The 26,529-nt window shown below is 52.2% G+C and overlaps 1 protein-coding gene and 1 long non-coding RNA gene across 7 annotated transcripts; both read left to right on the top strand.

Moving 5' to 3' along the window:
- Positions 1-15: 15 nt before the first annotated feature.
- Positions 16-24,433, top strand: UROS (uroporphyrinogen III synthase). Of its 6 annotated transcripts, none has more exons than XM_025273897.2 (10): positions 204-441; positions 8,612-8,700; positions 8,880-8,963; positions 10,481-10,577; positions 11,849-11,923; positions 13,935-14,009; positions 18,010-18,090; positions 18,895-19,013; positions 20,140-20,238; positions 23,906-24,433. In XM_025273897.2, the coding sequence occupies exons 1-10, from the start codon at positions 219-221 to the stop codon at positions 24,038-24,040; spliced, it is 1,077 nt and encodes a 358-aa protein (XP_025129682.2). In that variant the 5' UTR covers positions 204-218; the 3' UTR covers positions 24,041-24,433. The 6 variants fall into 6 exon arrangements, 5 of the variants coding, with proteins under 5 accessions (XP_025129686.2, XP_025129684.2, XP_025129682.2 ...); XM_006080434.3 differs by having other exon boundaries at positions 208-441; positions 18,928-19,013; XM_025273898.2 differs by lacking the exon at positions 18,010-18,090 and having other exon boundaries at positions 205-441; positions 18,928-19,013.
- Positions 4,039-5,789, top strand: LOC123331451. The gene is made up of 2 exons (XR_006548099.1): positions 4,039-4,322; positions 5,389-5,789. It is a non-coding gene; the product is annotated as an uncharacterized LOC123331451 (long non-coding RNA).
- Positions 24,434-26,529: the final 2,096 nt, after the last annotated feature.

Raw genomic sequence — 26,529 nt, 5'->3', positions numbered from 1 at the left:
GGAGGGCACGAAGACCCTCGGCGCGGAGCCGGCGTCAGCCCCACAGCCGTGAAGTCCGAAAGTCAAGTCCAACTTGGGGAGGGGGTCCTATCTTGGCCTTCTCTTCCTCCTTCCATTGAGCGGCTCGTCTTTCCAAGGCTCTCCTCACCACCACCACCCCGCTTTGCTCAGTGGTTTGACCCATCCCGATAGGTCGCTGGGTCTGGGTGTCAGTGCGCATGCGCGAGCTTCGGCGCCGGCCCCTGGATCCGCCACCGCGGGTACAGGTGACCAGTAACTGGGGGCGGGGGCTTGGACTGTCGTCGTGGCAACGCCGGCCACGTGGTAAGGGGGCCGCCCTCGGGTCTGCGCTGAGCGTCGCAGCCCGGCAGCCTGCAGGCGGAAACCCTGAGAGTCCGCCCCGGCGTGGGCGCTTGCTCAGCGCCTCGCCAGCCCCGCCAGGTAGGTGTCGCTTGTGCACGGTACCGGCGAAGACACAAGACTTCCGCTTACGCACGGGGACCCGCCGTAAGCACCCCTTAGGTCGCTGCTGGCCTGGGTGGACGCTGGGCCGTGGTGCGCGGTCCCCGAAGGGAAAGAAGGTCGCGGGACCAGAGTAGATGCCCCAATCCGGCAGGCGTTGCCCAGCACAGTCGGTGGCACAGCCTTGTCCGTAATCAGTGAATGCGATCCTGATACCTGCCCTTAGCCCACTGTCCTTAAGCGCATTTCTCGATCTGAAGGTTTCTTTAAAATCACGCATCAACCTCATCGGCTTTCCGGCAAGTTGTTGGTTCAGTCGCTAAGTTGCGTCCAACTCGGGGACCCCCATGGACTGCAGCAAGCAAGGCTTGCAATGCAGGAGACTCAGGTTGGATCCCTGGGTAGGGAACGTCCCCCTGGAGAAGGAAAGGAGTACCCATTACAGTATTCTTGCCTGGAGAATTCTATGGACAGAGGATCCTGGCCCATGGGGTCTCAAAGAGTCAGACACGACTGAGGGACTGACACTTTCACTTAGGGCTTTCCTGGGGGCTCAGACAGTAAAGGATCTCCCTTCTATGTACTAGACCTGGATTTGATCCCTGGGGTCGGCAAGATCCCCTGGAGTCGGCAAGATCCCCTGGAGTAGGAAATAACAATCCACTCCAGTATTCTTGCCTGAAAAATCCCATGGATAGAGGAGCCTAGCAGGCTATAATCCATTGGGTCTAAAAAAGCCGGACATGACTGAGCAATTAACACTTTCAGGGCCTGTGGGGATATCTAAAGGACAGACCTGAGCCCATTTTGAGAAAACACGGTGGAGAGGACTTTGGTAAACTAGACAGTGTGTACCCAGCAGCTCTGCAAGTTGTGGCCAAGTGGAAAAGTCGGCCAGTGTTCTCAGTTCTCACTTTGCAAGAAAACCTGGCGTGCTGGACTTTTACCAGAAAACATGATTTGTAAAACTTGTGCCAAATAAAAGTCATCTACCAGTCAGATTTATCTCGTAGACTGCCAGTTTGCAGCCTGTTAATGTTATTTGGGGGAAAAAAGTCACTAGAGAAGACATCAGCTTTCTGAGAGCGAGGTCTATAGTTTTCCTTTTTTTTTCTGTAAAATGAGCAGAGTAGGTGGGAAGTGCGATTGCAAAAAAGGAATGAGCTGTCCCTGACTCTTGCCCCCTTCGCCTCTGGCCCTCGATCTTTCCCGGCAACAGGGTCTTTTCCAATGAGGTGGCTCTTCGCATCAGGTGGCCAAAGTAATAGAGCTTCAGCTTAAGCATCAGTCCTTCCAGTGAATATTGAGGGTTGATTTGGTTTAGGATTTACTGGTTTGATCTTGTAGTCCAAGAACTCTCAAGGGTCTTCTCCACCACAGTTTGATCATAGGAATTCTATTTTTAATGTCTTGAGGAACATACTGTTTTGTAGTTTGCAAACTTTCCTCAATAAGCATGTAGGGCTTTAATAAGTTCAGTTCAGTTCAATCGCTCAGTCATGTCCGACTCTTTGTGACCCCATGAGTCGCAGCATGCCAGGCCTCCCTTTCCATCACCAACTCCCAGAGTTCACTCAAACTCATATCCATCGAGTCGATGATGCCATCCAGCCATCTCATCCTCTGTCGTCCCCTTTTCCTCATGCCCCCAATCCCTCCCAGCATCAGAGTCTTTTCCAATGAGTCAACTCTTCACATGAGGTGGCCAAAGTACTGGAGTTTCAGCTTTAGCATCATTCCTTCCAAAGAACACCCAGGGCTGATCTCCTCCTTGCAGTCCAAGGGACGCTCAAGAGTCTTCTCCAACACCACAGTTCAAAAGCATCAATTCTTCGGCGCTCAGCTTTCTTCACAGTCCAACTCTAGCATCCATACATGTCCACAGGAAAAACCATAGCGTTGACTAGATGGACCTTTGTTGGCAAAGTAATGTCTCTGCTTTTCAATATGCTATCTAGCTTGGTCATAACTTTTCTTCCAAGGAATAAGCGTCTTTTAATTTCATGGCTGCGGTCACCATCTGCAGTGATTTGGGAGCCCAAAAAAATAAAGTCTGACACTGTTTCCCCATCTATTTCACATGAAATGATGGGACCAAATGCCATGATCTTCATTTTCTGAATGTTGAGTTTTAAGCCAACTCTTTCACTCTCTTCTTTCACTCTCATCAAGAGGCTTTTTAGTTCCTCTTCACTTTCTGCCATAAGGGTGGTGTCATCTGCATATCTGAGGTTATTGATATTTCTCTCGGCAATCTTGATTCCAGCTTGTGCTTCTTCCAGCCCAGCGTTTCTCATGATGTACTCTGTATATAAGTTAAATAAGCAGGGTGACAATATACAGCCTTGACGTACTCCTTTTCCTATTTGGAACCAGTCTGTTGTTCCATGTCCAGTTCTAACTGTTGCTTCCTGACCTGCATATATGTTTCTCGAGAGGCAGGTCAGGTGGTCTGGTATTCCCATCTGAGAGGGGAAAAGCCTTTCTTTGTGCCTTGGGATTAGTCCCCAGTGTTGAGCTCATGGTCAGAGTGTGAGTTGGAGCAGTGAATGTGAATAAATGGACTACCCATGGTTTTTGTCCTTCAAGAAAATCCAGTACTGACCCCGGGGAACTTCACTCAGTCAGGGACTAGATTGCCAACCCACTGGCTCACCTTCAGCTCAACTCAGAATTTATCTTTTTTTTTTTTTTTTACTGGAATATAATTGCTTTACAATATTGTTTTGGTTTCTGCTGTACAACAGCATGAGTCAGCTATATGCATACATATATCCCCTCCCTTCTGAGCCTCCCTCGAACCCCTCCCCCCACCACCACCCCACCCCTCTGGGTAATGACAGAGCTCCGAGCCGAGCTCCCTGAGCTTACAGCAGCCTCCCACTAGCTACGTGTTTTACACATGGTAACGTATGTATGTGAATCGCAATCTCCCAGTTTACCCCACCCTCCCTTCCCCCCATGTCTGTCCACATGTCTGTTTTCTACCTCTGTGTCTCTCTTCCCGCCCTGGAAATAGGTTCATCTGTACCATTTCTCTAGATTCCACATACATGCATTAATATTTGATATTTGTTTTCCTCTTTCTGACTTATTAATGCTCCACTCTGTATAACGGAGTCTGGAGTTTATCTTAAAGGAGCAGAGAGCTGGTAGCATATGCTTGGGAGACCGGGCCTGGGCTCCAGGCCTGGGTTACATTTTATGATTACCTCTGCCAACTCCTGTGCTGTGCAGCCTGAGCACATTACTCAGACCTTCAGAGCTTTAGTTTCCTCCTCTGTAAAAAAGGAATAATACTCCCTTCCTTGCTGGTTTAAATGAGAATTGAAATCTTGCCTGTAAGATGCTTAGCCCCATAAATTACACATGTAAGTGCCAGATGAAAGGGCAGCTGCTTTTATTGCTAATACTCAAAGCAGCAGAACATGGGTTAAAAGTATGGATTTGAGACATGACTCTCTTACCAGCAAAGAGCCCTTAATCAAGTCAGTTCCCTGTCTCTTTAAGGAAAAGTGGCCATTCCCCACGCTCCAAACATGCTGAGTAAACCTAAAGCGTTGTTTTCCCACAATGTGAACAAGTATTTGCTGAGCATCTACTATGGGGAAGAAAGTGCCCCAGGGAAACTGTTGGTTCAGAGGCCCAGACCTGTTTCACAGATTCAAGAACAGAGACCAAGAGAAGAACAGCATAGACCAGAACCCAGGCTTCAGCCCCCCGGCACAAGGTTCTTCCACACCACCAGGCCTCTTGCCAAAGTCCGAAGTAACTCACATACAAACCTTCTTGCATAAAAGCCTGAGAAGACCCCATTCTCCCCTTCCTGTTCCAGGCTTCCTCCTGTTGATGCAATGCAGGTAACTGGTGTCAACTGAAAAAAAATTTTTTTGTTTTAAACTTTATTTATTGATAGCTGCTCTGGATCTTCCTTGCTGCGCACAGGCTTCCTCTAGCTGCGGTGCACAGGCTTCTCATTGATTGTTAACCGCTGGCCCAGCAGGGACCCCTCCCTTGTTGAGAAGGCGTCTGTGGACCTTTCTCTGAGCCCTTGGATTCAGCCCTGGGCTGGATTTGCCCAGTAGTTCAGTGACTGGTACCTGTCAGCTGTGAGAGTAGATGTGGAGGAGAATCAATTCTCTGCACAGTCTCAGCTTTAAACCTTCAGTTACTAAGAAGAGTAGCAGCGTGTTGGCATGACGGAGTGCACGTGTCCGTTGATCTGTCTCTCGGTGAACTTGGTGATAGGGGTTCTGGGGTGGCCGGGAAGCTTCAGCGGTGGCTCCTCTTAGTTCTACCTTAGAGATGCGTAGAGCAATGGCAGAGAAGGGCCAAGGGCAATATTTGATTTTTATTTTTCAAGTCCTGCAGCCCATCTCATGGAAGTTCTAAGCAGTCATTATTCAGAAGGCGTCGGTTTTATTACCCGAGAGAACCACAGAGTAGAACCCAGAAGAAATATTTTCCTTATTTGCAGTGAATAGATTTGGTTTGCTCTCACATGTTTTTATTATCCAACTAAGGCTTCCCAGGCGGCCCAGTGATACAGAATCCACATGCTAATACAGGAGACTCAGGTTCAATCCCTGGGCCGGGAAGATCCCCTGAAGAAGGAAATGACAGCCCACTCCAGTGTTCTTGCCTGGGGAATGCCATGGACAGAGGAGCCTGGCGGGCTATCGTCCATGGGGTCACAGAAAAGTCAAGCATGATTTCGTGACTACATAACAACAGCTGGGTAGCTGTCATTCATTATCTCCTTTGAGTCACTCTGTGCCTTGGGAGGGCAGAGGGTATTCCCATTTAACAGGGGCAAAAACAAGATCATGTCGTGGCCAGTCAAGCTGGGACCAGAACCCGACTCCCTTGGCCCTTAGTTCTGTGCTTGTTCGGTGACCCTGCACTCCCCTCCTTATGTTGCCCCAGAGAGAAAAGGGAAGAAAAAGAGCAAGCAGAACAGTACATCCATCAACAAGACATCTCCATTGCTGCTAAGTCCAGACTCCATAACAGGGCCAGACGAGGCCATCTCCCCACTCTCCCCTGCGCACTCCAGCCGCCCCAGGCCTCTCCCCACCCCTCAGGCTTGAACCTGTGCAGCCTCCAGTCTGAACATGATCCTCCAGGAACATCGGGTCCTCCAGGAAGCATTCTGGGCTCTGCATGGGTGAGGATGTGGGTCCCACTGCTCTAACAGAGAACCGATAACATTGGCTGAAACAGGAGAGAACGTTTCTTTCCTCTGATGTAAACACTCTGGCTGAGTGGTGGCTCTGCCATGCAAAGAGGTCCTGCTCCTTGCATCACCCCCAGGGCAGGACCCTGCAGCTCTTACTGGCCAACCCCATCTATCCTCCGCCTGGCAGGGAGGCAGGAAGGGAAGGGCAGGAACGGCACTTCCTGTCCAGGTGGGACCGGAAGTGTGTGCATCACTTCCACTTCCATCCTCTGGACCAGCACCTCCTCACCTGACGACATCCATCTGCACGTATTTGTCCCAGGCATCCATGTGCCCGAGGTTATGAAGGGCTCCCGTCTGCAAGGAAGGAGGGAGGAATGGATATCTGGGGATCCGGTAGATTCCCCTTGCTCAGTGAACCAGAGTCTCCCTGGTGCTTGCACTTGAGTCACGCCTGCCTTCTCCCCTGGGGAAGCCCCTTTTCTATTGTTCAGTCACTAATCATGTGCGATTCTGCAGCACCCCAGGCTTCCCTGTGCTTCACTCTCCCGGAGTTTGCTCACACTCATATCCTTCGAGTCCGTGATGCCATCCAACCATCTCATCTTCTGTCACTCACTTCTGCCACCTAGCGGCATACATCCCTGAACCCCCAGATTGGGGGGTGTGTCAGCCAGGGTTCAACAGAGAACAGTAGGGGATATAATCAGGAGACTTGGTGCAAGGAATCGCCTTGCGCAGCTGTGGGGGCTGGTGAGGAAAGGCTGGAATCCACAGAGCAAGCCGACGGGAAGGGCAGGCTCGGGCACTACCTGCGGCTGCGGCCGCAGTGGAATTACCTTCTTCCTCAAGGAAACCTCAGTTCTGCTCTTTAGGCCTTCCTAGTGACTGAAGCAGGCCCTCCCTGGTGACCTAGGATCACCTCTTTTACTAAAAGCCAACGAATGGTGAGTGGATCACCTCTCCAGAGTACCTGCCCAGCAACACCTAGGTTAGCATTTCTGAATAAATGGGGAAAACGAGCCCGGCCAAGTTGGCACCTAAGAGTGAGCATCCCGGAAAGGGGGATTTCTGGTTTCTGTGTTAGACGCATCATGAGTAATTTCAGGAAATGATAGACACGATGCTGCTGCCTCTTTCCCCAAGTCCCCCCGCTCTCCAGCTAACTGCTGGAAAGCAGCAGTAATTGAGCTTGGCTTCATAATTATTATTAGTTCACCCAGGATTGGTTGCTTAGATACAAAGCAATTCATTTGGAGCCAGAGTTTCCTAAGATGTCCCATAGATGTTATAAGTTTCCAGAAATATGTTCAGTGATTATTTATTAGTAATGGCTCCCAGCGTTAACACACTTCTGCTCCAAACAATATACTCTCTTTGACTGTTATCAACCACTGTATATTAATTAAGTAATTGCTAGTCTAATGCTACTTGTGGGATGTAATCTGCGTTTCCAGCAGAGTTTGTTCTGCAGGTCTTCGGTGGCTTTTGAAACCTTTGGGTGGTTATAATGTGCTTTTTCCTCCTTTGATACAAGAGGAATTTAATGTTTATTGTAAAAATAAAATTGGATGATACAGAAAGAGATAGAGGAGAAAATAATCACCCTAACCTAGCAGCAAAGAATATTCTTTCATGTCTATGTGTATATAAAATCTGTAAAATCACACATGTTATGTAATTCTGTATCCTGCCTTTTTAAACTTAACATTATTTTGTGATTAAATAACCCATGTAGTAAGTTGTTTATGGGTATTTTAGTGATTTTTTTTGTAGACTTGTACCATGATTTATTTAGCCATTCTCTCCTTGTTGGACATTTACATTGTTTCTAATTATTTGCAATTATAAGGCATAATGCTAATGCTAATGCTAAGTCACTTCAGTCGTATCCAACTCTGTGCGACCCCATAGACGGCAGCCCACCAGGCTCCCCTATCCCTGGGATTCTCCAGGCAAGAACACTAGAGTGGGTTGCCATTTCCTTCTCCAATGCATGAAAGTGAAAAGTGAAAGTGAAGTCGCTCAGCTGTGTCTGACTCTTAGTGACCCCATGGATTGCAACCTAACAGGCTCCTCTGTCCATGGGATTTTCCAGGCAAGAGTACTGGAGTGGGGTGCCATTGCCTTCAGGATACAAACTTGCAGCTAAGTTTTGAGGATCTAATGAATAGCGTGGTGGTTATAATCAACAATATTGTATTATCAACTTCAAAGCTGCCAAGAGACTAGATCTTAATTGCTCTTACCACAGAAGAGAAATGATAATTTTATGAAGTGAAGAGATGTTAGCCAGTGTTACAGAGGTAATTGTGTCACAATGTATAAATGTATTAAATCACACTGTACACCTTAAACTTGCCCTATGTTCTATGTCAATTAAAAAAAAAAAAGAATACCAGGATGAACACCTTTATGTTAATCTTTGCACACATTTATGAGTATCATCTTAGAATTTATTCTAAAAGTGAAACTATAGGAAGAAAGGGTATGAAGTATGTACGCCTTTTGATATATATCAACAGGCTTTTTTCCCAGGTTTCTCAAAAATTTTTGAAAGATTATCTCATGGTACTTGACCACATTGTAAAACATATGAGAAGAATCAATATAATCATTTCCTAAAGAGCTTATAAGCAACTGAGTAGATTTATCAAGAAATGGAAGTAATTATTCCTTTTCCTTAGAAGATACTCATTTCTCTTATTTATTATTGATTCAACCCAGAATTTGCATCACTTTCTTCTGTGAGTCTCTCAAGTGATATCAAGTGCCAGCCTGCTGTCCGCAGGCCTTATCGGCGATAGGGTCTTCAGAAGGAACAAGCCCATAAATGCCAAGTCACTGTGGGAGAGGGAGAGGCCAGCCAAGCTGCCGCTGATTACCTGCGCCCCACGCCCTCCCGGCCCACTGACCCTGCTCAGGAAGAGCCTTGGAGATCGAGTTAACATCCCCTTTCCCTCCCCGTAGCGCCCTGTAAGGACTGCCAGGCCATAATGAAGGTTCTTTTGCTGAAAGACCCCAAGGAGGACGACTGTGGCCAGGACCCCTACGTCAGGGTAAGTGCTTGGCACACCCAGTCCCAGAACGCCTGGCCCTGCCTTGTGTTGAAGTCAATCAAGGGTGGGGCGATCTGCTAACAGTTGAGTGGGCACAGTGTAAATTGTGAAACAGGCCCCTTTTCCTTATTTTCCAAAAAAACCCCTGCCAGCTCAAAGCTGTATCCTTTTATTTGCAGGAGCTGGGATTATATGGGCTCGAAGCCACTTTGATCCCTGTTTTATCATTTGAGTTTCTGTCTCTCCCCAGTCTGTCGGAGAAGGTAAGGTTCGCCAGCCTCTGAGCACCATCGTTTTCCAATGAGACACCTTTGGTTTCCGTGGCATCCTTCCCAACCCGAGTGGGAAGGACCTGTTGATGAGCACTTGTCTCACCATCTGGCGACGTGAACTCACCTGCCCCAGGTCTCAGCTGTTGTTGGATCCTCAGCCCGAGCCTCTCAGAGGCGGGCCTGCAGCGAGGTCCCGCCTGCCTGCTCTCAGCGGTGCAGACCCTTCCCCTTCCTCCTCTCCTGAAGGCCACACACCCCCGACCTCAGCAAAGAACCCAACAGCTGTTGTTTCTTCCCAGGCCAGGCACCTTGGCCAGGTCCCCCAGCAGATAAGAGGGAGGGTTGGGGCTGCTGCCCCTGGGGTTGGGGCAACAGATTACAGCCAGGGACGGCCCCAGGGAAGCCCCGTCGGAACAGTTCCAGCTAAAGATTCGGTGCCCAGCAGTCTCCACCACTGTGCACCTGCCACCAGATAACCTCTCCAGGGGCTCCGTTCTGGGCACGTGGGCCGAGAGCCAGGGGCTTCACGGGATGGGTGTGCCCACCCCTGTCCACTGGGCTCCCCCTTCCCCACCCCGCCCCCATGCTCTGCATATTGGAGTCTGCCCGTCACTCATGGAGCACCTCTCTGCTTTCTCCTTTCCGTTTGAGCTGAATGTTGAATTATTCATTCAACATTTGGCATCTGCCCTGACTATGTGCTGTGAGGACTATGTAAGGGACCCCCATAAGCAGCTTTAACGGAAGCAGAGCTCATCATCTGAGTTCGTTGCTAGGACCCCGATGGTCAGAAAAATGCTAGAAGCAGGAGCCTGTCCGTCACCCCCAGCTAGTCTGTTTCCTGAGGGGGTGTCTGAGCTCTGTCTGAAGCTCTGGTGGTGTGGTGAGTGAGTGCTCGGGCCTGGGCACCGTGGAGACACGTGCTCAGATCACAGCTCCGGCCCTCACCTGGGCTGCTTCCTCATCCTTGACAAGCCTCTGTGTCTTAATCCAATCAAGTCTTTGCACCCATCACAGGGTGCCTTCACACGTTCGGTGCAGTAATGTGTGTAAGACAGCCCACCACCTTGCTCAGAATACATGGTCAGTAGATTTTGTCCCCATTTTTATCTTCAAAAACCGGGGCTTCAGCATGGATATCGCTCCTTGAATATTCCAGTTTATTACGGATGCAGGTCCAGTCTGCGGTCCTGCCTACACCCCAGCCACGCCCAGGCTGAGTCACATCCCCTCTGCTCCCTTATGCCTGCCACCCCGCATCACACTGACCCATCCTTCCCCAAGACTGTGAGCTGTTTGGGGGAAATGCTATGAATTTACCTGTGTGACCTTAAAGACCTGGAGTAGTTCCAGGCACATAGTGAGCTCTCATGTCTTGAGTGGATGGAAGGATGGATGGATGGATTGATGGATTTCATTTGCCTACTACTTTTGTGAAGATGTTGAATCTTGGGCAGCGTTGAACTTGGCCATCATATAAAATTCCTCTGCCGTTGTTTGGTGTGCAGCTGTCTCATCCCGAAGGTTACGGGGGACTCATTTTCACCAGCCCCAGAGCGGTGGAAGCCGTGGAGCGGTGTTTGCAGAAAGACACTAAAGCTGAAGGTGAGGGCGGGGTCTGCTGTGAATCCCTCAGGATGTCACTCTGGTTTCTCCCGTCGGTGATGCTCAGTCTAGAAAGAGCTGCACCTCACGTTTGAAACAGCACAGTGACTTTTGGTTCAAGAAGTATTTAGGTACTGAGTTCCTTTGTGCCTGTGTTACCTGTGGAGGGAAGATGAGATGAGATTCCCTCTTCTAGGCTGTTTCTTAGTGTCCCACCCAGAATAGCGTCACCCAGGAGCCTTCTGATGGGAGCGAGCACTTCGAGGTGCCGAGTCCCCAGGAAACCGGACTTTGCTGCCTCCTAAACACCCAGACGGGTGTCAGATCTTAGGAAGGAAAAACTAGTGTTTCCTTATCTCCTAAAAGGGTGTTGAATGCCAAGTGGCCTTATGATGCTTTTTTTTTCCAGTATTTCTTTAACCCATATTTTAAAATGTTTACTTTTGTCATAAAATGATAATGTCCTCTATAAAATTGTGTTTGTTCCTAACCCGAAATGTGTCATGTCTACTTTGACCTAATGGATAAATGAGCCTTCCTATCTCAGAAGACAGTTTGTTGACTGCTTTGGTTTATGTCCCAAATAAAATCAGTTGTATCAGACAGCAGAGGATGGGGTGGATAGATAGCATCACCAACTCAGTGGACATGAATTTGAGCAAATTCCAAGAGTGAAGGACAGAGGAGCCTGGCATGCTGCAGTTCAGGGGGTCGAGAAGAGTAGGACAGTGAGTAAACAGCAGTTGCTTTATTAGAGATTTAAATCGCCTCTTTTTCACAAGCAGTAACTTTTTTCTCTAAAAGTCTAGATTTGGGGGGAATTCCCTGGTGGTCCAGTGGTTAGGGCTCAGCGCTTTCACTGCTGTGGCCGTGGGTTCAATCCCTGGTCTGGGAGCCAAGATCCCACAAGTCTCATGGCGTGGCCAAGGGAAAAAGGGTAGATTTTTATATTTTAATATCACCAAGCAAATTAATTCTTCTTTATGTTTGTTTACTAGTATTCATTAAAAATGCTTCTAGTACCAGCTGTGGAAATGACTTAATATTTCAGGCAAGGCATACTGACACATTTGGCCAAAGTGATTTTTAAAAACTTGCCTGCAGACTATGAATAGAATATAAAAATGGATTTTAGTTTGAGATGCTGTTTCTTTATATCTGGTCATTAAAAGTTTGCCTTGCACACAAGTTTTTTAGGATAAACAGCCACAGGCAGCAGTCCAAACGCCACCGTGGTATTTGCAACTCACATCGAATTTCATGTTTTACAGTCTGGAAAAAGTCTCTGAAAGAAAAATGGAATGCTAAGTCGGTGTATGTGGTGGGAAATGCTACTGCTTCTCTAGGTAAGCAGTCAAGGCCCAAATAAAACACCAAAGAATGACTGTGATATTGTGATTATAATAAAAAATGTATATTTGGTCTTTATCCCTATTCCTGGCCCAGGCCTCCTAAAACCCTTGGAATTTCCTAAGTGACAAGATAAAAAAAGGTGTCTTTTGTTATTCATAACAGACCTTTCAGTTCCATCTGAGTTGACTTCACTGAGGTGACTTTTGGGAAGCCCTTAGACTGGGGGCTAGTTGCCATGGGAACCAGTCCTGTGATTCCAGTGGGAACTTTCAGATCCTGCCCTCCCTGCCCCCCACCTCCAGGGAGAAGAATGGTGGGGTGCCCAGAGGTTGAATTAATGACCAGTGACCAATGATTTAGTCGATTGTGCCCATGCATCGAAGCCGCCATAAAAATCCAAAGAGCCATTTCACAGAGGAGCTGGGAGGCCCAGGCCCCCCGAACCATCCCTGCCCAATGCAGCTCCTCCATCTGGCTGTTCCTTGACACCCTTTGAAATACCTTCGTAAGAAGCCAGCAACAGTAAATTACACCTTTTCCCTGAGTTCTGTGAGCTGTTCTAGCAAGTGACCCAATTCAAGGAGTGGGCCGGGAGACCCTCCGACTCAGAGCCGGTCTGTCAGAAGCAGAAGCGATGACCTAGGTCTGAAGTGGGGGCAGTGTGATCTGGGGGACTGAGCCCCGGATCCTTGGGATGTGACACTGCCTCCTTGGAGAGAGCGTCAGACGTGAGTTAGGTTGTCAGATACCCAGCTGAGAGCCGGAGAACTGCTGGGTGTAGAAAACCCACCCCCAGGGCAGCCAGCGTGCAGAGGTGTGAGTGTGGTGGGGAGCAGAGAAGGGAGGGGAACAGGAGATGTCCTTCCCCACTGACCTGACTTAGTTCATGGAGCCCCGTGGTTCACTTTAAAACAGATTCTTTTCCTTACTCAGTTTATAACAAGTAATTAGTCAACCACATAATGATCCCGATAAGGCTGCGGTAAAATAAATATATTCAGATATGGCTAAATGGCATTGAAAATCGGTTCCCATGTTTTGAGAAATACTTGGTCAGCATGTATTCAAAGGCTTTGCCAAATTATTTGTACCCTTTGGCCCACTAATCCCTTCTCTGGTAATCTATCCAAAGGTAGTAATCCCAAATAGGAGAAATGTTTTTATCAGTTCAGTCGCTCAGTCGTGCCCAACTCTTTGTGACCCCATGGACTGCAGCATGCCAGGCTTCCCTGTCCATCACCAACTACTGGAGCTTACTTAAACTTATGTCCATAGTCGGTGATGCCATCCAACCATCTCATCCTCTCTTGTCCCCTTCTCCTCCCGCCTTCAATCTTTCCCAGCATCAGGGCCTTTTCAGATGAGTCAGTTTTTCGCATCAGGTGGCCAAAGTATTAGAGTTTCAGCTTCAGCATCAGTCCTTCCAATGAATATTCAGGACTGATTTCCTTTAGGATGGACTGGTTGGATCTCTCTGCTGTCAAAGGGACTGTCAAGAGTCTTTGTGGGGGGAGGGTTGGGATACACAGCTATATCATAGTGTTACTTATGTAAAAAAAATGAAAAACCCCAAGTGTCCACGAACAGGGGAAGAGTTCAATTTAAATTATGACAGATCTGTGTGGTGGTTATGTCATTTCTTCTTTTATATATACATCTTTATTTTAAAGGGAACTTATAGGAAAGGTATCAATACAAGGCAAAGAACTTAATTTTTCCTGAACCTTTTGAGAGTAAGTTGCTAATCTGACCCCGCATCACCTAAAGCCACAGGTCTGGGGGCCGCGGGGGTGGGGGCCTGCGGGGGCGGGGGTGCCGCGGGCTGGGACCCAGCTCCCTCTCAGGTACATAATGCCTCCTCCCACCTCCCACACCAGCTTCCAAGGGGAGACACTCCGTGTCTTTGTAAAGCACCTGCCTTCGTCTCTGCACCTTTAAAAAAATGACCCTGGAACAAAAGGACTTAAATAACCATGTAAACAAATAGATGTTGTTGTTTTCCAGTGAATAGAATTGGCCTGCATACAGAAGGAGAAACCTGTGGAAACGCAGAAAAGCTTGCAGAGTACATTTGCTCCAGTAAGTAGAGTCGGGCCCCGGTGAAGCCTGGTGCTGCTGTTGGGGGGCCTCCCAGCCAGCACCTCGGGGAAGGGCCGTCTCCTCGGTGCTGTCTTGGTAACGACACGGCTGATCTGAGTGCGTGTGCCTCTCTGCGTTCATGGCGCCTTGCATCTGCTGCTGTCTTTATCAGGTGCCTTGTATCTGCTTCCGTCTGTGCTTGTCTGAGGTTGAGCCCACTGCCCTCCACCCGCTCCACCCAAGGAGACAACTCGAACTTGACACAGAGTGAAAGGGTTGGAGACAAAACCAGGAACAGGACTTTCTGGGAATCGTAAGGGGTGGGTGGAGGCAGCAGGAGCTCCTGGGCACTGTCTGTCTGTCTGCCAGCTCTCCCGCCTGTCCTTCCTTGTGGGAGCCTCTTCCTTCTCTGAATTCCCCCCCCCGAAAAGCCCACTCCTCCATGAAAAAGCACCCCCTACCCCCTCATAAGCTCATCATTGGGCAGCACATGGGCTGAGACTTAAAACGGCACAGGTTCTAGGGAGGTTTGTATTTCAGTAGGGATTAGGCTTTGCACTAGTTATGAAATTCTCAGCTTCTGACATGAGAGTTCTGTTTGGAGCAGAACTCTCGAAGAGAAAGAACAGAGGCTCAGTGTGTCTGTAGGGGAGCCCCCACTCAAGTTGCGTGTCCCAGCCCCCCGCCACGCCTGCTCCTGCTGCACACGGATGCGCACGTAAGCCTGCGTCCCTGTCATGCTGACCCCTCCCTGACGGATGCGTGCATCAGACGCCCACGTGAAGGGTGGCGTCTCACCTTCTGTTACTGAGGGGATCAGGGCTGTGCCCCTCGAGGTCAGGGGCTGTGGGCCTGTCCTTTGAGGACCAGATGCAGGCGGCTGTGCGGGCCCGTCCTCTGCCCATCGTAACATGAGAGCGGCCGTAGACCACGTGCTGGGCTCTGACCCGGCGCCGTGGTGTACAGGCCCTCTCTAGAACTTCCCTGGGCTCTGACCCGGGGCCGTGGTGTACAGGCCCTCTCTAGAGCTTCCCTGGGCTCTGACCCGGGGCCACGGTGTACAGGCCCTCTCTAGAACTTCCCTGGGCTCTGACCCGGGGCCACGGTGTACAGGCCCTCTCTAGAACTTCCCTGGGCTCTGACCCGGGGCCGTGGTGTACAGGCCCTCTCTAGAACTTCCCTGGGCTCTGACCCGGGGCCTCGGTGTACAGGCCCTCTCTAGAGCTTCCCTGGGCTCTGACCCGGGGCCACGGTGTACAGGCCCTCTCTAGAACTTCCCTGGGCTCTGACCCAGGGCTGCGGTGTACAGGCCCTCTCTAGAGCTTCCCTGGGCTCTGACCCGGGGCCACGGTGTACAGGCCCTCTCTAGAACTTCCCTGAGCTCGGAGACAGGGCCAGTTGGTTGCTGATGCCCAAGGTGTTGCTGTGAGTTTGTCCAGGAGAGGGTTTTGTCTTCTGTGTCCCTGGTGTTGGCATCGGGGTGGGCAGGGAGGGCGACACCTTAACCGGGAACTTGGACGGCTTCTGGGGCCATTTTGTGTGGGGCGTGGTGTGTTGGAACATTTGTTCTCCAGGTGGCGCTGGCCTGTCTCGATCTTCCCTGCTGTCAGGAGCCAGTGCCGTTGGTGAAGGGCTCGGGCTTGTGTGTTTCTGTTGACCCCGGGAGGCACTCCTGCAAGAGTCCTGGGCCATCCCCTTCCCGTGGGCCAGGCCTCCTGGCGCTCAGGCAGCAGACGGTGGGTTTCGCAGGTTCCCATCCACCCTCCTTTTCCCGCTCCTCTTTTATGAAAGATCGTATTTCCTCTTTGCTGCGTCACTGTCACTGTTGGCGTTGAGGGCTGGGCATTACTGGGTGGTCAGCGTGGCCCTGGCGCCTCTCCACCACCGTCCACTATGGTCCACTGTGGAAGCCACATGTGCCTGTTTAAATTAATCAAAATGAAAAAACAAAAAACCTGTTTCCCCCGTCACACGGAGCACAGGCCACAGCTCAGCCACCCCTCTCGGCTCAGGGCACCGCAGGGACAGCCCGGGTGCCCCAGGGTCACCCAGCGTGCTGTTTGGCAGGCTTGTCAAAGCTCCGGGGGGCTCGTGACCATCCAGGGTCCCAGAGCTCCGAGGGGACAAGCGGGAGGACGGACTCCACACGGCTCGACCAGCGTTCACCTGTGGGTCCTAACGAACCTTCAGTTCCCAACTAGAATCATATCTAAATGAGAATTCATCCTGACTGATAAGAACTTGCCCCTGGTTTCTCCTAGATGTTAATGATTTTCTCAGAAGTCAACTCTGAAGCTTGATCTTAAAAGGCAAGAATGCACTTTCAGTGCTTGGAGTAGAAAGGCCAGTTCATAGTTACTGCTTATTTGTTTGATTGAAACACTTCTGTACTCCGTGACGGGCAGTGTTAGAGCGCTTAAAGCCATCACCTCGGTGATCTGGTAGTTTCTTGTTCTGATGGACAGGTCTTCCCTCCCAGGGTGACCCTGCTGGCGGAAAAGAAAGGACGAGTGAAGTCGTCAGAGGTAGAAGATGACTCTTAACAGTGTCTTCTGAGAGAAAGAGAAGGAGGGGAGGGCGTCAGAGGCAGGCATTGTGCAGGTTATTTATTGATTTTTAATCTCCCTGGATTATAGTTGATTGGTTACTCAGGTTATTTGAACTGTCCCCCTGGACTTGCAGCTGAGCTGACTGACAACTTGTTCCTGCCGACCTGTCCACTTCCTGGGCTCTCCTTCACGCGCCCACCCCCACCCAGCCTCATCATCCTGATTATCCACCATTTAGTGCCCGCTGCTAGCAGGCCTGAGAGGGCACAGACCTGCAGGCCGTTAGAGTTTCACAGACACGCGTCTCCTCCAGCGAAATGACATTTACACACACCCTCTCATTACCCGCATCGCCTGCAGAGACTGAAGCCCCCGCCCTGGCCAGGTAGCGCGCGCTCAAGGACTTTCCGCACAGCTGCCGTCTTCTGCCCAGCAGGCCAGGCCCCCTTCCTGTCAAAGGAGCGCAGAGCATCCGAGCCCCGAGGTTCACCATCCTGTGTGGGATTAGACTCCTGCCAGGCCCTGGTCGCTCCCTGTCGTCCCAGGGAGACCTCACTGCTCACCTCTGCAGAACACTCAACCAGCTTTCACACTGGCCTGTTTAGCTGAGCTCATCCCAGAAAGGAATTTTTTAAATTCATTCATTCGTTGTTTTCCATAAACGATCTTACGACAAAGAGGAAGAGTAGTGTGGTCGAGCAGTGCCCTGGTGGGAGATGCCGTCAGTTTCCATGGTGATGAGATGGGCCGTGGGCGTCATTCCCCCAGAGGCTGTGAGGCTGTTTGCCGTCAAGCCTCCACTCTTAGGGAGGATTCTGACACCTGACGGCCCATCGGTTTTGTTGGGAGCTTCTGTCTCCATGGTGTCTCCACAATTCTGCAAATAGAGGCCTCCAGCTGATTCTCCCAGAGCAGAGATGTACGCAGGGGCAGGAGGCAGGGCCGTTCTGAGCAGGCTGGGCTCCCCCCAGCGTCCCTCAGCCCCTGAGGCACCTGGCCTGGCGGCCGCCATCCCCACCATAACAGAAGTGGCCCTGCAGCTGGTCTCTGCTGGGGCGGCTGCACGTCCATCGTCCACGCTCAGCTCCCATTTGCTGCCTGCCCGTGGAGCCCAGGTTCCAGCTATTTCCCTCCCAGCCGGTCCCCTCTGGAGGCAGAGACTGTTACTCTGGGGCCAGTACTGGGCCTGACCTCTGACCCAGCTCTGCACGCTCACCGCTGCCCGGGGCCATCAGGGTGGGAGGGGCTTCGGAAGCTGGGGGTACCACAGCCCCAGGCACGCATGGGTGTTAGTGTTCCACATGCTGCCCCCCACCCCACCATGACCCCAAGAGCTTCCTCCACTCAGTCCTGGAACCGACCTGACTCAGGGTGGGGCCTAGGGCTGCACCTCCCACACCCCTGACACGTTACCCCTGGCCTGTCTACAACGCCCACCTGTTTACTCGCAGGGGAGCCTTCAGCACTGCCTCTTCTGTTTCCCTGTGGAACCCTCAAGAGAGAGATCCTGCCAAAAATGCTCAAGGACAAAGGTGACCGAATGCACTGGCCCTCTGGGCCATGCCTGCCCCGGTCTGTCCGGGGTCTCGAGAGCCCGCCTGCGCAGTGACAAAGTGTCACCCCAGAGCCCTCGAGGAAGGGCAAGGCTGCGCTGGGCCATTGGGCCAGGAGGTGGGCGCCCCTCATGTTAGGTTCGGGGTGCAGGCACCTTCCTGCTTCAGATCCGCTCCCCACCAACCCGCTCAGCTCAGCTGGGGGCTGGCAGGGGGCCCAGAGCCCTCACCAGGACCGCGGTGGCGGTAGGGTGGCCGGGACCCCCCGGGTGGGCACACAGGGAAGCCCATCTTCAGGGAGAGCCGATCTCATCAAGCACGGGGTGGCCTGCAGCTCAGCTGACCTAGACCTGCTCTCGCTCCAGCCCTGGGCTCCATCCCAGGGTGCCAGGGACTGAGCTGTCTGGGCCCCCGAAAGCTCGTGGCCGCTGACGCCCCAGGCTTACAAACCCCCATGCGGTCTGCCTCCAGCCCTGGCCCGCAGGATGGGAGTCCACGCGGACAGCAGCCATGGCGGGAGTGGCCAGGGCCAGGCCTGTGGACAGTTCACATAGATGCAGGGACAAAAGGAATCCGTGGTCCCGAGGGGGGCTGAGGCTTCGGGACCCCATCCTTCCCTGTCATCTCCACCTCTTGCACCATGTGACCGTTCCGCAGCATCAGGTGGGGTGCGGAGGGCCGGCCCAGCCCCCGCCCCTCGGTGCCCGGCCACTTGTTCCGGGAGGGTTGTGTGGCCCTGGGGGGCCTCTACTAACGGTGCCCTGTGGTCCGTTCCCGGCACAGTAAAGTGTGTCTCCTGGTCTCCATTGTGTCCAGGGATCCCCTTGGAGAGTGTAACCGTCTACCAGACTATTCCACACCCAGGGATCCAGGGGAACCTCACCAGCTACTACACCCAGCAGGTGCGTGCCGCTTCCCGGTTGCTCGGGCCGGGGGCCCCCGGGTGGCACAGGCAGGGTTGAGGGGCGCCAGCCTCCCGACGCTGGTTCTGCTGTCCATTGCAGCTTGTGACTCGCGGTGGGGGGCGGGGAGTGTCCCATCTTTTGGTTCCATCTCTGTATCTGGGAAGTAGGAACAGACCCATCTGGTAAGGTTTTTCAAGGGTTAAAGGAGATAATTTACACAAAGCCCTCTGCGTAGCATTCAAGACTGAGAAAGCCCGGGGTCAGCAGTGGCCTTGACACAGTTCCTCGCCGTGGGGCAGTGGTGGAGCTGCAGGGCAGGGGCTAGAGAGGGGTGAGGTGCACACCAGGCGGGCCCACGGGGTGGGGCGTGGTCTGGGTCGACCTGGGGAGGCAGCGGGAACCTTTGCAGGCTTCAGGCAGAACAGTGCTCGGCTTTTGTGGGGTTGATGGGAGCTTTCCACGTCTGCACCCAAGAAGACGCCTCCCCTTCCTCTCCCAGGACAGGCTTCCGAATGCCTTGCTGGCCTGAGAGGCCCTGTTAGCACCAACCAGAGCAGAGAGGCCCAATGGGCCCATCTGTCTGCTCCATCTCCAGAAGGCACGGAGAGGGCCAGGGAGCAGGCTCGCCGCTGTCTGACTTGATTGGTGCTCTTTGGCCACAGGAGCTGGAGGTGCTGTCCACTCGCCTGGGTGCTGGGTCCCCGGTGCCTGTGTCCTCTGGCCGGGCAGATGCAGACCGAGGGCGGCAGAGTGCCCAAGAAACAGCACCCAGCCTCCCCCGGGCTCCATCTCTAGGGAGCCCAGGACCCAAACCAGTGGGAACCCTTCTGCTGCGAATGCCCCCGGGCTATCCCGGGGTGCACCGTGGGCTCCAGGAGTGATGGTGACCAGCTGGGGAGCATCTCTCAGTGAGGACCCTCCTGCTGCGAATGCCCCCGGGGTGCACCCTGGGCTCCAGGGGTGGTCACCATCTGGGGAGCATCTCAGTGGGGACCCTCCTGCTGCGAATGCCCCCAGGCTGTTCCAGGGTGCACCCTGGGCTCCAGGGGTGATGGTGATTGGCTGGGGAGCATCTTTCTCCTCAGCCCCTAGCAAGGGACTGACTCTGTTCTCCCCTCTCCAGGGTGTTCCCGCCAGCATCACATTTTTCAGTCCCTCTGGCCTGACACACAGTCTCCAGCATATTCAAGAGTTATCTGGTGACAGCATTGGCCAAATTAAGGTAAGACATTCAGTGGGCTTTTTATCTTTTTCTTTCAGATTCTTTTGTTTGTTTGTTTTAGCTTTTACTAATTATCCTAGAATTTCCATGCGAAGTCAAAGCACTCCTGACCTCGCAGAGTCCCTGATGGCAGCTCTGGAGAAAAGGCAGGGCTGGACTGTCCTGCGGTCCAGGGGTCAGGCCTCTGCACTTCCACCTCGGGGAGTTCCACCCCTGGTCCAGAAGTCCTCGTGCTGTGCAGCGCGGGCATCAGGACTCCCGGGCCCCTGCGCACAGCTCACAGCACCGCTTCCTGGCTGGTGCTCTTGGACAAGTTACTTAATCTCTGTGAGCCTGTGCAGTGTGAGGACAATTAGCCCTTTGTGGTCTTTGTAGACATGCGCATGGTCTTCCCTGATAGGTCCATTGAAAGAATTAAGTCAAGCCCTTAGCTCAAGGCCTGGCTCAGTTATGAGCATGCTTCCCCTTGTTTCCCATCTGTCTTGAAATTATCTATTCTAAAATCCTTTCTCCTTTTTGTGGTTTTTAACTCAAAGGATTTCCATTCGTACTCTTTAGGAGTTGGCAAGTAATCACAGCCCTGTAATGGGGATGCTCTTAAAGGGCCCGAGGGGGACTGGGGAGGGGCTGCTGGTGTGACTGGGAGCCCCCAGCACAGGCCCCAGCACACCAGGGGGTCGGGACTGTCTCTGCCTTATAGACTGGTTCCCCACTCCCACCCCAGCCCCAGGCAGGTGCCCAGAGACAGAACACTGGCCTTAGCGCTGGGCTGTTGGGGGCCCGGTGGGGAGTGGGCTGCCCTGCTCCAGGGGCCCCGTCCACAGCCTGGGTCCAGCCCCGCGAGCTCCGTGGGTCCAGCCAGGCCCCTGGTGGTGAGTCTGACAACAGAGCTCTCTAGACGCCCCCCGCTCCTGTGACCAGCCCACGTCAGGGGGAATAAAAGGCTCACGTGGAAATGTCATCTTGTGACCAGATTGCTTCTGCTGAAATTATGCTTTCTATTTGCCAGTTCCCGACTTTAGGGAGTTTCTTTCTTTATTTTTTTTTTTGAGAAAAAAGCAGCTTTATTGAGACATAACTCACACACCATGAAATTCACTTTTTATGACTTAAATATGTACCTTTTAAAGTGTGCAATTCAGGGGTTTAGTCATTCACAGGGTTGTGGCACCATCACCCTCCCGTTCCGGAACATTTTAATACCACGAAAGAAACCGCGTGGCCATGAGAGCCACGCCCCAGCCCCCAGCCCCCGCTGGCCTTCTCCCCGTCTCTGCGGATCTCCCTGCGCTCTGGACTTCTCATACAAACGGAGTCTCACCGTATACAGCCTGCGGTGACTGGCTCGTTTCACTTAGCCCCATCGCTTCAGGGCTCACCCATGTCATCGTGTATCGGTTCTTCATTCTTCTGTGTTACCAGACAACAGTCCATTCTGTGAATATACCACCTTTTATTTATCCATTCATCAGCTGATGGACGTGTGGACTGTGTCCTCTTTTGAGCCATCATGAGTAATAGCTGAACATTTAAATACAGGCTTTTGTGTGTGTGAACACGTGTTCTCATTTCTCTTGAGTGTATACCTGAGTAGAGTTGCTAGCTCATATGGTGACTTTATGTCTGATATTCTGAACAGTTGCCAAACTGTGTTCCAAAGTGGCTGTACCATTTTGCAGTCCCACCAGCAATATATGAGGATTCTAATTTCTCCATATTTTTGCCAACACTTTTTTTTTTTTTTTTTTTGTCTTTATGATTATAGCCATTCTAGTGGGTATGAAGTAGTTTCTTAGTGGTTTGGGTTAGGATTTCCCTAATGACTAAAGACACTGAGCATCTTTTCATGGGCATGATGACCGTTTTGATACCTTCTTTTTTAAACATTTTTTTATATTTATTTATCTTTACTTTACAATATTGGTTTGATTTCTGTCATGCATCAACATGAATTCACCTTATGTGTACACCTGTCCCTTCGCTCTTTAATCTCTCTCCCACCTCCCGCCCCTTCCCACCCCTCTAGGTTATCACAGAGCACCAACTTGAGTTCCCTGAGTCTTACCATTTTGATATCTTCTTAAGAGAAACGTCTGTTCACATCCTTGCCACTTTTAAACTAGGTTATTTGTCTTTTTGGTATTGAGTTGTAAGAGTTCTTTTTTTTTTTGGATGCAAGTACCGTATTAGATATATGATTTGCACAAACTTCTTCCCATTCCATGAGTTGTCTTTTTGCTGTGTTGATGGTGTTCTTTGAGGCACTGCTACTGCTGAGTCACTTCAGTCGTGTCCGACTCTGTGTGACCCCGGAGACGGCAGCCTACCAGGCTTCCCCGTCCCTGGGATTCTCCAGGCAAGAACACTGGAGTGGGTTGCCGTTTCCTTCTCCAATGCATGAAAGTGAAAAATGAAAGTGAAGTCGCTCAGTCGTGTCCGACTCTAACGACCCCATGGACTGCAGCCTACCAGGCTCCTCCGTCCATGGGATTTTCCAGGCAAAAGTACTGGAGTGGGGTGCCATTGCCCTCTCCGTCTTTGAGGCACAGAAGTTTGTTTTAACCAGTGTTCTATTTTGTTGCTATGGTTTTCATCGTGTGTCTCAGAAACCATTGCCTCGTCCCCGGTCATGAACATTCACTGCTGTGTTCTGTTGCAGTTTTAGCTCTGACATTGAGGTCTCTGATCTGTTTTGAGTTAATGTTTGTGCATGGTGTGAGGTAGGGGTCCAGCTTCAATTTTTTGCCTTAGGGAGGTCTCTTAAGGGGTAGCTGCTTTGTGGAAGGGGTGGAAGTGTGGGGGTTCCAAGAGCCCCAGCTTCTGTGCGAGCAGCCTCCTTCCTTGCCCCCCACACACCCCTGGGGAGGAGCACCAGGCCACGGCTTCCTAAGACGGTGCGAAGGCGGTATCTCGTCCTCTCTCCTGCCAGCCTGCCTGGGGAGGGGCGGATGGGGGTGCCAGGCAGGGGCTGCCATCTTCTGGGGCTCACCGTCACAGACCACTCCTGGGCAGGTCCCTGTCAGTGGTGTGATCACAGAGTGGGGTGGGATGAGCACCTTCTGTCTGCCTGAAGCTGTCAATCTTCCCATTTCACCACCCCCGCCCCAAGCCAGCACTGAGAGGCAGGGTGATTGAGCCCCTTTCACAGATGAGAAAACTGAGGATCGGAAAGGCTAAGTGACTTGCAATGACAGCTGGTAGGGGCCAGAGTCACAGCAAAACGTGGCCCAGGCCACTGAAGCTTCTAACTTAGGATAACGATGGTCCTGTGACCACCGATGGGCACCAGGTGTGGGTCTGTGCCAGGCACGGGCCAAGTGGTTACACGTGTTGCTCATCCAGCCCTTGGAGCAGCCGGATGAGCAAAGCTGTTAACCTTTCTGCTTCATGGAGGTGGGGACGGAGGCCCGCAGAGGGTAGGTCACCCTGAGGCCACTATCCTGTGGAGCTGCCGTTTGAACCTGACCCCCTGGCTCCGGGCCCCTGCCTCACAGAGAGCCCCTTTCCAGGCTTTGTTCTGTGCTCCCACCACGGAGGTCCTGACCGATTCCAGACGTCGTCCTAACAGGATGTCCGACGGGCCCTGCACCCACCTCCTCCTGCTTCCCCTCCAACCCCCAACCGAGGCCTGTGGCTCCGCTGAGACCCTTCTGTCTTCTCCCTGCAGTTCGTGGCCATCGGCCCCACCACGGCCCATGCCCTGGCCGCACAGGGCCTGCCCGTGAGCTGCACCGCGGAGAGCCCCACGCCACGCGCGCTGGCCGCCGGCATTAGGACGACGCTCCAGCCCCACACGTGCTGAGTGTGAGGCCCCGGCGCCCTCCCCTGGCTGGGCTGCTGCCTCCATGTGGAGCCAGGCATTGACAGGGGCTCCCAGGAGGCCGCTGCCCTCATGCTTCTGCCTCCTGCCTGAGGAGAACACCCCCTGCCCCCTGCCCAGCACCCGGGACCGGACAGGCCGTGGGGCCGGCATCAGGCCCGCAGGCACCTGGCGTCCCCCCAGGGAGGCCAGCGCGGACCCTTGCCCGGCGCGCACAGCTCCTCCAGCGGCAGGAAGGAAGCCAGACAGAGCTCGCTGGCCACTCGGGCTGACCGCGTGTCCCTGTCACTTGCTGTGTTTGGGGAAGAAGCAGATACGCCCTCGTGCTGAGAACTGACAAACCTGGCGTGAAGAATAAAGTTTGCTGTGTGTGAAGGAGTTTTATTCCTCTTGTAAAAAAGAACCTCTGGGCTTCCCAGGTGACGCTAATGGTAAAGAATCCTCCTACCCATGCAGGAGATGCAGGAGACGTGGGTTACACTGCTGGGTTGGGAAGATCCCCTGAAGTAGGAATGGAAACCCACTCCAGTATCCTTGCCTGGAGAATCCCATGGACAGAGGAGCCTGGCGGGCTACAGTCCATGGGGTCGCAAGGGTCAGACACGACTTGGCAACTCAACCACCACCACCAAGGGCTAGTCAAGACATTCAGGCAAGGCTTTATTGGGGCTCCGATGGCTACAGGAGGGAGCAAAAACAAGTAACAGTTTCACTTGCTCACTCCCCGAGGTGGGGATGAGCTGGTTGCTTATGTGGGATGAGGGTAGAGGTTCGTCCAGGGGTCAGGCTGGAGGGGGGCTTAGGTGGCCTGCCCGCCCCTGTGGGGGTGTCCAGGGCAGGGGCACGTGCAGTACCCTGTTCTTGCTCCTGACACCTTTGTATCTTCTTGTCGGTAATTTGCTCCAGCTGTGCATGCGTGCAGTTGTTTTTAGAGCCTTATAGTGTCTTTGGATTTTGTTGCTCAAGGAGACGTTTGTCCAGGTGCAAGCACTGCGGAAGAGAGTCCCGTGTCCCAGGCCCCAGCCTCAGTGCCACAGAAGACGGTCCTGTGGGCTCAGCAGTGCCTGGACTGGGTCAGCGGTCCTCTGATCACATGCTTGGGGGACAGAGCAAGGTCCGGTTGCTATAGAAGTCTCTTAATGATTCTGTACTTTTAGCTAAGGCAGGGTTGCAAGCACAAGCTCTTAGGTTTATAAGCAGAATTGAAAATTATACCTAAAACTCCTTTTAATATTGCTGAACCACAGGAGTCTGCTTTAGTACCTTACTAAGTGCAATGAACCGAGTTATCCTTCCCTTAATTTTTTTCTCCTCTTTGTATATTCTCGAGGATTGAAGCCGCAGCCCTCAGAATCTCTCTTGAGACCAGAGATGTGAACAGTGGAGGAGGCAGAAAGGAGTCTGTTGTGACCTGGGCGGAACCCTGTACACAGCTTGCTTCTAAGTGAATTTGTGCAGGACAGTGAGCTTGGAGGGAAGGGGGTACTGGGAGGTAGTAGCTGCCTTTTTGTAGAAACCAGGATAGAATTAGACAAAACTGCTACCAACAACCACTTCAGGGTTCTGGAAACTGACCTGAGTCAGGCAACAAATTGAGAAGCATTTATGGCTTCTTTAAACTTTTTAAAAAATATTTATTATTTTTATTTTGGCTGCGCTGGGTCTTCATTGCTCTGCAGCATGTGGGGTTTTAGTTTGCCAACCCAGGATCAAGCCCACATCCCTTGCATTGGAAGATGGGTTCTTAACCACGGGACCACCAGGGAAGTCCCAAGGAGCAATTTATGCTTGAAAACCTGCTCTTGGGTCAGACTAGCAGGAATGGCCTCAGGCCTGGAGATGCAGCTTGCCCTGTGCACCCCTGCGGGGATCAGCAGCTTTGCCGCTCTTGGTTCGCGTGGCAGGCAGAAATCCAGGGCTTTTTCAGCTGAAGGCGGTGAACCCCATAGGCAGTGAATGTGGAAGCCTGCAGTTTTGCTGGTCTGAGCTCGAGGTCCCAGTTGGGATGAGCAGCAGGCCCCTCAGAATGTAATGGGGGCCTTGTGGGGACCAGAGTGCCCCAGGGATGCGGGCCAGGGGGGACACGCAGGGTGATGGGTGCGTCCTAAGACTGATCCTGGCGTTGGCTGCACAGACTGAACACTTGTCCCTGAGGACTGAGTAAAATAATTTAGAGAACACTGCCTTATACACGTTTTTCTCTATGATATCAAAGCGAAATAGATGAGACCCTGAATCAGGAACCGTGGCTGCACGTCAGAACCACGCACGGTGCTTCTGAAAAGGGAGCTGCTCCCTGCCCCTCGCCCGCTTCTACTTAATTGTTTCCTAGGGGAAGGCCTAAGTCACAGGCGGTTTAGAAGCCCTCCAGCTGAGTCCCACCTGCAAGCACGTCGGAAAACCATCGCACCTGGTCAGGGTGCAGTCCCTGGCGGACCCTAGAAGCTGGGGGAGTCTGAGACGGGCGCTGA

Source organism: Bubalus bubalis, chromosome 23 (genome assembly GCF_019923935.1).
Source record: "Bubalus bubalis isolate 160015118507 breed Murrah chromosome 23, NDDB_SH_1, whole genome shotgun sequence".
NCBI lineage: Eukaryota > Metazoa > Chordata > Mammalia > Artiodactyla > Bovidae > Bubalus > Bubalus bubalis.
Note: the sequence above shows the minus strand (reverse complement) of the source record. Positions and strands in the feature narration are given on the sequence as shown.